This window comes from Notolepis coatsorum (genome assembly GCF_963971535.1).
Source record: "Notolepis coatsorum genome assembly, chromosome: 8".
In the NCBI taxonomy this organism is placed as follows: Eukaryota; Metazoa; Chordata; class Actinopteri; order Aulopiformes; family Paralepididae; genus Notolepis; species Notolepis coatsorum.
Window position 1 is genome coordinate 136,057,812 of NC_140172.1, and position 11,645 is coordinate 136,069,456.

The 11,645-nt window shown below is 41.5% G+C and overlaps 1 protein-coding gene across 1 annotated transcript in view; it reads left to right on the forward strand.

The window, feature by feature from the left end:
• LOC311233589 (NACHT, LRR and PYD domains-containing protein 3-like) overlaps positions 1-11,157 on the forward strand; it is a gene marked incomplete at both ends in the record, with an annotated part of 264,968 nt that extends 253,811 nt beyond the window's left edge. Inside the window, 2 exons of the mRNA XM_084320556.1 lie at positions 6,158-6,331; positions 10,980-11,157. Of these exons, the coding sequence (XP_084176682.1) occupies positions 6,158-6,331; positions 10,980-11,157 (352 nt within the window). The remainder of the gene's footprint in view (positions 1-6,157; positions 6,332-10,979) is intronic.
• Positions 11,158-11,645: the final 488 nt, after the last annotated feature.

Consider the following 11,645-nt stretch of genomic DNA (forward strand, 5'->3'; position numbering starts at 1 on the left):
AATACTGGACAAAACTCTCCCAAACAGAAAGCTTCCCAAAAGAACAATCAGATTTGTTAAATGGAAGAGAAGTGCATAGAGGCTCAAAATTAATGAGCCTAAAACCGTTCATGGATAATGAAGGGCTTCTGCGCGTCGGAGGACGGCTTCAGGAAACCAACTGGGATTACGCACAGAAACACCCTCTCATACTGTCCGGGACTAACCCCTTCTCCTTGCTGGCCATTAAGAGAGCGCACAATGATGTATTCCACTCTGGTTTACAAGACACCTTGACACAGGTGAGAGAACAGTTTTGGATATTAAGAGGATGCCAGTTGGTGAAGAAAATGGTAAAACAGTGTCTCGTCTGTCGAAAAAGTAAATTAAAAGCAGGCCAACAATGTACTGCGCCCTTGCCCAAAGATAGGGTGACAGAGGCCCAGCCGTTCGAAGTAACGGGTGTAGATTTCGCAGGGCCATTATATGTAAAGCCCCAGAATAAAAAGGCATATGTAGCTTTATTTACTTGTGCAGTGACAAGAGCTGTGCATTTAGAAATAGTATCAGACCTGAGCACAGATTCATTTCTTTTGGCCTTTAGACGATTTGTGGCCCGACGAGGAATCTGTACCACGATATATTCAGACAACGCAAAAACATTCAAGCGTGCAGACAAAGATCTGAGAGCTATGTATAATTTGATAAAAGATACGAAGATACAGGAGTTCTTTGCAGGGAAAATGATCACCTGGAAATACATAGTAGAACGGGCAGCTTGGTGGGGCGGGATGTGGGAACGCATGGTGAGGTCAGTGAAGGTGTGCTTAAGAAAGGTGTTAGGAAAAGCGTTTTTGACATTTGAAGAGCTTCAAACGTTGCTTACTGATGTGGAGGCTGTTGTCAACTCAAGACCCCTCACCTTCACACACGCAGAGTGCGGAGAGCCTGCTCCGCTAACCCCAGCCCACTTCTTGGTGGGACAGAGACTCACGACTAGGGATGGGTATCGTTAGGATTTTATCGATACTACTACTCTTATCGATACTGCTTAACGGTTCGGTACTTTATCGATACTCTTATCGGTTCTTTTTGGTTCTTTTTTTGCAAGAAAAAAAGACAATTAATTAAGAACAGAATCAACATTGCTTTATTATTTATAAATACAACGTTATAAATAAGTATTATAAATAAATATAATTTCTTCAGCAACAGCAGCAGCAATGTTCTTTTATATAACTTTATAAATAAATATAATAAATTAATATAATTTCTTCAGCAACAGCAGCAACAATGTTTTAAATGTGTCTGACTCTGAATTATAGACTTTTTATAATAAACAACAAATGCAAAAGGCTAACAGAACTGTGACACTCGTTCACCCTATCCTCTGTCATCCTTCCTCTAGCTGCTAGGGAGAAAGGACTTTGGGTGGTGGAGGGAGGTAGAGGGAGGGAGGATGTGTGGTGGCCTCACTGGCCTGGGACATAGTGGCTGACGCCTCAGCTTGACGATCTATAAAATGTTTAGATTGTAGTATTTGTAGCTAAACAATTGTTTTGTTTATTAGCCTATTTGTAATAATTCGTTATTAGCCTAGGCAACTCCGTATCTTGGCTTACGGTTACGGCTGCAGTGGATGCAGATGGAACACTGCGCGCAAGGCAGTCGAATACGCGCATTTCTGCACACTAATATCATGTTTTGCCAACAGATGTTTTGATAAATTGATTTGCTCGTATTGCCACCCTTACTGGCAAATGTTTTGTTGCACTTGTGGCAACGTGCATTGTCGGCATTGACCCTTGTAAAGTATATCCATACTTTAGAACGCTTCGCTCTATCCGCCATGATCACGACTCAGTGCATGCAGAGCTGCTGTCTGTGTGCAGAGCGCTATAGCACGGGGCGTCGGGGACACTTTCATTAAGGAGTACCCGTATGTAGGACCCGTATGTCTATGTGTAGCACTAGCGAGCGACTCGCGAGGAGTGTGTGTAATAATTGACTCGCTGGCTGCGGCTCGCTTCTCGTGCAGAGACAGAGAGAGGATCGTTCGCAACTTTTAAATAATAATAATAATAATAATAATAATAATAATTTCTCTAGAGTATCGATAGCAGTACCGAGGACGTCAGAGCTTATAAATACTCCGGTATTTTCTAATATAGTACCGGTTCCCGTTTAAAACCGGGGTCCGGGGGGCATCCCTACTCACGACCCTACCTCCACTGCCCACTCCCCCCAATTACCCCGCTAATGCTGACGCAGCTAAGCTCAACAAACGGTTACAATACCGTCAGAGACTGATCAACGGATACTGGATTCGATGGAAGAAGGATTATTTAATGGAGCTGAGATCAGCACACACAGCATCGAACAAGCCCAGCACATTCAAGGTGGGCGACCTGGCTTTACTGCACGAAGACAAACAGCCAAAGCATATGTGGAAAATGGGTCGCATTGAACAGGTGTTCGTAGGACGGGACGGAAAGGTTCGTTCATGTTCGTTAAAACTCCCCAAGAATCTGGTCCTGAAGAGACCGGTACAGCTGCTGTACCCCTTGGAACTAGAAGAATGATGACACCATGGGAGCTCATCGGGGGGGAGTTTGTTGTGACTTTTTGATAGTAATATATAATTTGAACAGCTTGAACTATATAATTATTATTGTAACAAAAGGTGTAATCAAATTGGCATAAATATGTTTTATAATAGCCTAAATGGAGATTCACGTTAAATTGTTTATCATATTGTTTAGAATTAGATTGCATTATAGACTAGATTCTGTAACGCACCATTTTTGCCCCCAGTGGGAAGTCAGCTGTGCGCAGGCCTAGACCACACAATTGAACGCTAATTAGCAACGTGTGCCACCTGTAAAAGGGTGTGTTTGATCCTTCGGGAGAAGTTAGTTGACAGAATGTTTGTTAGAATAAGCTATGCCTCGCTGCTGCTCTGCTCTAGAAAAACCTGTAAAGGGAGAAACGAATTAAATGGAATGGAATTGAGAACTGCATTTCTGCCTCTTGGTCGTCAATGAAACATGAAGAACAAAAACTGTGAAATATGAATAATCATACGTGTTTAAATAAGAAGAGGATTTGGAACAGTTTATTGTGCAAACACGCTGTCCACAACGCCCAGGACCCACCCTTCAGCTTTCCCACCCCCTGATACAGCCAATTGTATCAGTGTGAGAGGCCAGCCAAGCTGATGGCAACGCCGGGAGCTGGATTCGAACAGGCGAATCCTAGTGTCTCCCGGTGTTGGTGACGAACGTAATCTCCGTGCGCCACCTGCCCCCCCCCCAACATTTATATCTTAACACATTCAGCGCCAGATGTCTCTGTGGGCCGTATGGCCGTGTATGCCAGCGCTTTAATGAATGGGGCTACATGCCGGTGTTTGCAGGGCTAAAACTATATTAACACATTGGTCGCCAAAATTGCTTTCCAGGGTTATTGGCCGCGTTACTGTCCAGCGTTATTGAGATCAATATTTCATTTTTTTCGCCATGGCATTCATAATTCATATATACACCCGCAGTGCTGCAGCTGGACCCTATAGGTGACTGCAACGATGTCTCAATACCGCCGCCTGGTGGATTCATCGGGCGAGTTACACTCGCCAACAGGATGTGCCCATCAGTGCATCGATGAAACTCATCCGGCAGTCACATCTCGTTGCGGGACTCCCAACAGACACTATGTACATAATGGATCGCTTTCTAAACTTAATAATCGATATGATTTCGGCGTTTATTATACAAACCGGAAATGGACCTAGGCGATCGGCGTCGTATACTTGGGATCTTTCACCGCCAGTCTCATTGACCCACGGTAAGAGGAATATAACGTTATTTTCAACCCGACTGTGCGTTTCCTTGTTTGCAAACCATCTGATCAATATATCCAACCAACCTACATAAAGCATTTACTGATGATCGGGGAATTATAAACGACCCCCCCCCCCCCCCCCCCCTTTCCTCCGTGCATGATGAGGCATAATGTATACCGATCATATACATTTGAGTTTTTTGGTGTAGCGTGTATGGGGGGGGAAACGGCAATCGATAATCTATATAACGCGTTTGGGCCTATAACTAGCGTTTTTGGAATTAGAGCAGAAAAGATTAAAAACATACTTATATTCTAGAAGGTATTAACACAACAATGTATGAATGAAAAAGTATAACGTTCCCACATCCTGAACGATAGATAATCGATGTTGAATGGGCCATAGTAATGTCAATATAGCAATACAATTTAAAAAGTTATAGCCCTGCAAAGAAGGTAAACATCTCCATAGACTTACAGCACTGGCAGAGAGGGTACTTTGATGGGTACAATGGCTGGCACAGAAAGTGTTAAATATCATAGCTATGGATATAAAACTATTGCCCATTTGACATCGAGTATCTATTGTTCAATTTGTGAAAAATAAATATTTTTTTCATCCATACATTCCTGTTTTATACCGTGGTGAATATGAGTATAGTTTTAGAGTAATTCTGTGTAATCCCAGGAAACGCCGCTAAGCAGCGTTTAGTGCATTTCACTAGAAACTGTGCCATTCCTCGCCTGGATCAACAATCAATCTGAAATCAACGCTATATTATCGGTATTATGTTTCATCATGCATGCATGAAAGGGTGGGGGGGTTCTATGCTTCGATCGTCACCAACGGCATACGTTGTGGAGTAACGTTACAGGACACACAGAACGAAGGCATGCTCGGATCAACGCAAGATTGATACCATATAGCACTTACCTTGTCTAGGATGTACTGCAAAAAGAATATTCCAATTATCTGATCGCCATTCCAAGTATTGATGTCGATCGTATTGCCAACATAATCCACCAAATAACATGAATCGACGGTGCTTGATTCTCCCCAATCCATGTGTTATAAACGTTACTACTGCCCGACTAGGAAAACCCGGACCAGACTTTTTAGATCGACGTACAGGCTGAGCCAGAGAGATTCCAAGGATGTGCAATACCGGCCAAAAGGCGTTAGGCGGCGGTATTGAACGCTTGCGATCTCAGACCCATTCCCAATGATAACATCAGTGTGAGGATTCGCCTGTCCCTGGACCCTTTTTCCCTGCCTGTACTCTTCAACAACGCCCACATTTACCCCCGCCTTTGCACAGACATTTCCCATCTGTACCTCCCCCTGCTGGACATTCATCTGAACTTCCCCTTGTCTCACTCCTGGTGCACTGGTGTATATTCAATGTCTACATGTCTCTCTGTGCCCTTCCCCTGCTACATTGTCTCTTGTTCCCTTGTTAATTGTTATTTATTAGTTCCTTGTATGTTGTTTTGTTTACTCTGTCTAGTGTTCAGTCTTCTTGTGTAGTTAGTTCTGTGTGCTTCCCTGTTTATATTCCCCATTGCGTTTGGTCTGGTGTTTTCCTGTAGCCCTGTTAGTTCTGCCTTCCCTCATGTGTGTCTCGTTTTGCTAATTGCCCTGCTGTCTCTCTAGTGTTAATTGTTTCCCCTATATCTGGTGTGTGTTCCCTACTGTTTGTTGTCGGTTCATTGTTTCGGTTCCATGTTGAGATTCCTGTTTGCTGTTGCTCTGCTCTCTGTCTCACGTGATCCTGTTTTTGCCTCATAGTAAGTGTTCCCAAGTATTAGTGTTTGTTTTGTGACTTTCCTTGTTTTTTGCATTTACAGTTCGAGTTTTTGGTTAGTGTTTATTTTGTAGTTAGATTTTGCAATAATTTTCTTGCCAGCTTTGCTGAGTTTGTTTTTGTCCTTTGGAAATTCCTTGTTTGTTGCTATTTGCTCCTTTTTGAAGTAAAGCTGTTTTTGTTACACTTCACCCCTGGCTCCAAGTGACTCGAATTAAATGAGCAGTGCTCATATTTGACAATCTACCTTTACCTCTCCCTCGTATCTGTTTGCGCCTGGGCCCTCTGCTAACAATCCCTAACAATCAGGCTGGATGGATGGATTATGAATGGAAATAGCGAATAAAAGAAATAACGACCAAAACCCGACTTTTCTCAGGTTTGGCCCTCAAGCGATGGCGAGTTAACCCGACTTATCTCGGGTCTGGCGTCCAATGTGTTAATACATTGTATTCTCTTAATGCTTTTTATTATGTATTAAAAAATAATATCACTTTTCAATATAATTAATTGTATCTCTATTGCATATCCAGACTTGGTGACTGTAACCTCTCAGAGAGATGCTATGAAGCTCTGGCCTCAGTTCTCGGCTCCAAGTCCTCCAGCCTGAGAGAGCTGGACCTGAGTAACAACGACCTGCAGGATTCAGGAGTGAAGCTGCTCTCTGCTGGACTGGGGAGTCCACACTGTAGACTGCAGACTCTCAGGTTAGTGTTCCTGGACCAGTTCAACAGACAACCATTTAACACTTTCAGCGCCAGCCATTACCCTTATCCCTGTAGCTAATGTGCCAGCTTTCTAGGGGTGGGGGAAAATATCGATACATAGTAATATCGCGATACTTTGCGTGGCGATACTGTATCGATACAGGGACGCCAAGTATCGATTAGGGCTGACCTTCGAAGCTTTTTTTGGCAATCGAAGCTTCGGGGCCGAGCTTCGATTTTAATTCGTTTTTTGTGATTTATTTTATTTTTATTTTTTTATCTTATGTTGTGGGACTTGTACAGCACTTTGGTAAACATTGTTGTTTTTAAATGTGCTCTATAAATAAAGTGGATTGGATTAATGAATTAAGTAGCCCCTTTCGTGACTGACGCACGCAGCCAACAAGGTTTCACTCGGCTGTGTGATTTAATTCAAGGTGGATCGCTGTTGTCGTTTGAACAACTTCAGATTTCATGGGAACTACCAATCCCCCAAATCAAGAATGTTTAAGATGAATCAATGAAGTAAGATTTTGATTATTTGAAATATGGCCTGTGTAGACTAAACTATGCACAGAATTATGTCAGTCTACAAGGTCCGGATTCTACATGGTCCGGCAATGTAGACCTTGTAGACTCCAATACAGACCAATTATCAGTGAATGTTCATGCATTTTTAAGAAGGGCTACTTCCACAAAAAAACAAAGAACTCACCAAAACATCTCAGTAGCACCTTATCTAAATGTTCTATTTCATATATGGAGATTCATATTTATTTATGTATTGCATGCATTTCTACATTTTATTTCCTATTTTGTTTATTCATCCCAGTATCTTTCTTTCTTATGTGTGGAATTCTACAAGGCACGTAGGTGTATATGTGTTTGAGGATGATATCCTCTTCAAACAGGCAATAGTGATGATATAATTTGGGCAGTGCTGAGCTGGGTTACTTTCCTCCAGTGTATTTGTCCCCCGGCCCCACCCAATGGCCCCATATGCGCACACACACACACACGCACACACACACACACACACACACACACACACAAATCAAAGTAAAAAAAAAATTGGAAATTATTTTTTGATTTTTCTTTTTTTTTAACTTCGATTTTTTTTAAATGTTTGAAGCTTGTGCCATCGAACGAAGCTTCGAAGTATTTAAGACAGCCCTAGTATCGATATTTAATTATTTATAAAAAAAATATATATATTTGTATATTTTTTTGTATAAGAAGTTTCATTGTTCATTTCAATACCTGTAATTGTACAGTAGTCCACTCACACGTGTGCATTCAGTTAAGTTGGAATATGACTGTAATACAAACAGTTCAGTTTGTCAGGTACATGCAACACAGATTAGTGTTTACATCTGTCTTCTTGAGAAAATACCATGTTCTGCAATAAAAATTATTGAAGTGATGAACAGACTGAACTTTATTTGATTAAATAAAACATGTTGACAAAGTTTTACTTTACAGTTGAAAAAAGGTAATAAATCGCAATATTAATATCGCAATACTCAGCATATCACAATATATTTAGTATCGCAATACTATCGTATCGTGACTCAAGTATCGTGATCATATCGTATCGTGAGGCCTCTGGTGATTCCCACCCCTACAGCTTTCCATAGCCTAGTTTCACTGTGTCGAGAGCTAGTGTTAATTTTGTTGACTAAATTGATGACGAAAGATGTTCGTCAACGAAGGTCATAACCAGACCTAGATCACCTCTACTCTAACCCCTAACCAGACCTAGACCACCTCTAACTCTAACCCCTAAGTTACCCTAACCATACCTAGACCACCTCGCTCTAACCACTAAGCAGACCTCTTCCATGTGGCACTTTAACTGTTTTTATGCAGGCAGCAGCACTGACCATCACCAACCCTAACTTAGGGGTTAGAGGTGGAGGTGGTCTAGGTCTGGTTAGGGGTTAGAGTCAGGTGGTCTAGGTCTGGTTAATAGAGGCCATAACCAGACCTAGACCACCTCTACTCTAACCCCTAACCAGACCTAGACCACCTCTAACTCTAACCCCTAAGTTACCCTAACCATGCCTAGACCACCTCGCTCTAACCACTAACCAGACCTCTTCCATGTGGCACTTTAACACTGACCTAAGATTGTGATTTATCATTTTATATGTTTATGCAAGCAGATTGCAATCAGATTGCTACTGTGTGTACTATTATCTACTCAAGTTCAACTACTACTGTGTGTTTGTTTACGACAGTATCCTGTTAGTTAATGTTGTTACTTATGTGGCTGCCAGTGCTGACGACGACACTGTTATTTAATATTTATCATTCAAATAAATCGCTGCCAGGTGAGCAAGGCAAAGAAAGATAATGTGACTGTCTTATTAAGTTATTTCTCCATTCACAGATCGACACTCGACAGTGAGTGCACCCTTCCTGTGTATTACTTGTGCCGCCGACTCAGATTCCCCTAGGTTAAAAAATAAATAGGCAATTTAAATCAGAATATGTTCCATGTTGACTATTTCTGACTTCTGACAAGTTTTTTTCCATTGACTAAAAATAGACAAATGTCATCCGTTTTCGTCGACTAAATCTAGACGAAAACAAAAAAGACAAAATTGAGACAAAAACTGACTAAGACTAAAATGCTCAGACATTTAGTTGACTAAAACTGACTAAACGAAAAATAAATGAAAATGACTAAATATGATAAACGAAAAAGGAGCACTTGCCACATGACTAAGACTAAAACTAAAATGAAAATAGCTGCCAAAATTAACACTGGCTATTATGGGTGTAACGGTACACAAAATCCACGGTTCGGTACGTACCTCGGTTTTGAAGTCACGGTTCGGTATTTTTTCGGTAGTTTTTTTTTTTTTTATATATAAATTATACTTTTTTTTTTTTATACAGCTACTGTTTTATATATACTGTTTTTTAGTAATAACTAGAAAGTAATGGTATTTATTCAACAACAGGTGATTGATTAATGATACTAATACAAATCTATACAATGAGTATGGGGCTGCAGCACTGCAGATATACCCTACTCCAATGATCCACACACGGACATTACACTGTGTTGCACTCGCTACCCAGTGGCTCTGCAGATATACCCTACTCGGTCTACAAGGCTCCGTTGATGTAGCATAGAGGATCTGTTGTGAATGATTTTTGCACAATAAATATTCAACATTCTCTTTTGAGACTCCGCCTCAGACTCTTATCATTTGGCACTAAAAGCTAAACATTGTCACCGATATGGCTGTCCGCAACATGTCATTAATTCTGTACGCGAGGTGGTTCAGTGACGATGACTAACGTGAGCTAGGTTAGCTAGCAGGAGCTACCGAGAGATGGAAAGACTAACGTTACTGGTGAAAATGTGATTTACGTTGGAATACTCCTTTGCCAACTTGCTGTACTTTGATTGCAGGTCTGCAGCCATTATTGCTGGATTTAGCCAAGGTAACGTTATGGCTAAACCTTTAATGTTAGTTAATGCTAGCTTTCGGTTAGCTGTTCAATGCTAAATAACACCAGCAAGCTCCCCGTCAACACCCCTCTCTCGGGAGGATGGCATTTAAGAAAGTATCTGCTGTTAAAATGACAAACAGCATTGACACTTTAATTCACGGTCGGTTAAACACACGTTTGTTTTATAATGCTCACAGCAGACCGCAGTGTTGTTGATAAATTACGTGGGGCCGGGGGGATTTAAGTTCCACAAAAAAAGGTTGACCATACCGTTGTAATCGTACGGTGCACAGCCCGTACTGTACCGGAGGTCCAACTTGGCGCGGTACAGTACGTATCCGCGTACCGTTACACCCCTACTGGCTATATCTATATTCTATAATATTATAGCTATGGAGACAATACTATGGTCATTTGACAGTGACTTTCTCCCGTCGAACATGCAAAAAAGAGATTTTTCATGTATACGTTTGCGCGTTATCCCGCGGTGAATATTGTATAGTTTAGGAGTGATCCGGGCTAATTCCTGAAAAGCTGAGTTTTTAGGGGGGGGGTCGTTTTTTGATGCTTTGATCGCTAGTAACGGCATTCGCTTTGAACACCACACACGCTGATCAGCTGGATCGACATGAAATCATTGTAGGATCAAGGTGGAATTGACGTCAGATAGTCCTTACCTTTGATCGGGGGTATTCCAAAAAGAATATTCCAATAGTCTCATCGCGATTTCCAGTATTGGTCCCCGACATAATCCGGCACAACGCATGCATCGAGTGTCCTGGACCCGTTCCAATGTGATCGAGTGAACCGCTAGACTTGTCTGTACCAAAATGGAAATTAGATGTAACACACTGTGTGAAATAAGGTTTCAAAGGGTGGGTGATATTGCCACCTAGCAGGATGCGGCCGGTATTGCACTCCAGCGATCTCAGAATGATTTCCTATGGTAACACCGAGGTCCATGAACCTGTAATGAATAAAAAAATCGAATAAAAGAAAAAAGGTTCCAAAAACGAGTTTACTCGTCCTTGGCGCTCAACGCATGTCGGCCAAAAACGAGTTAACTCGTCCTTGGCGCTGAATGTGTTAACATATTTTAAAAACATAAAAAGAAATATGTACATTTGGTGTGTTGGTTAAATATTATTACCTGTGTATCTGAATGTGTGTGTGTGTGTAGGCTGTCAGGCTGTCTGGTCACAGAGGAAGGCTGTGCTTCTCTGATCTCAGCTCTGAGGTCCAACCCCTCCCACCTGAGAGAGCTGGATCTGAGCTACAATCACCCAGGAGACTCAGAAGTGAAGGTGCTCTCTGCTGGTCTGGAGGATCCACACCGGAGACAGGAGATTCTCAGGTAGGATGTGGTACTTTAGGGGTTAATGGATGTTTTTTTTTTGTATTTTATTTTATTTTTTATTTTTTAAACAAACACATAAACAAACATGACAACACACGATTAGATATACAAGCATTAATTAACAGTGCACATCCAATTAAATCACTGTTTATATAAATGTCTTATACAAGATATACCCCTAATACCTGCTATCTATTACCCTACACACATATTATGCTCTTGCTCGCACCCCCCACCCTGGACCCCCCAATGGATAATCCATCCATTATCATTCGCTCCTAACCAGACACTACCATTATATGCTAGCTTTTATTCTCTCCACCACTTCTAACCACATTGTCAATTTGGATTCATTGAGACCCAAAATTCTTGCTGTAGATATTTCTAGATAAATCACATCGAGATATATAAGAATCCAGACCTTTCGGCAATTTTTTTCCGGTTGAAACCATCGTGATGCTATCAGTTTTTTAGCCACTGTAATACCAG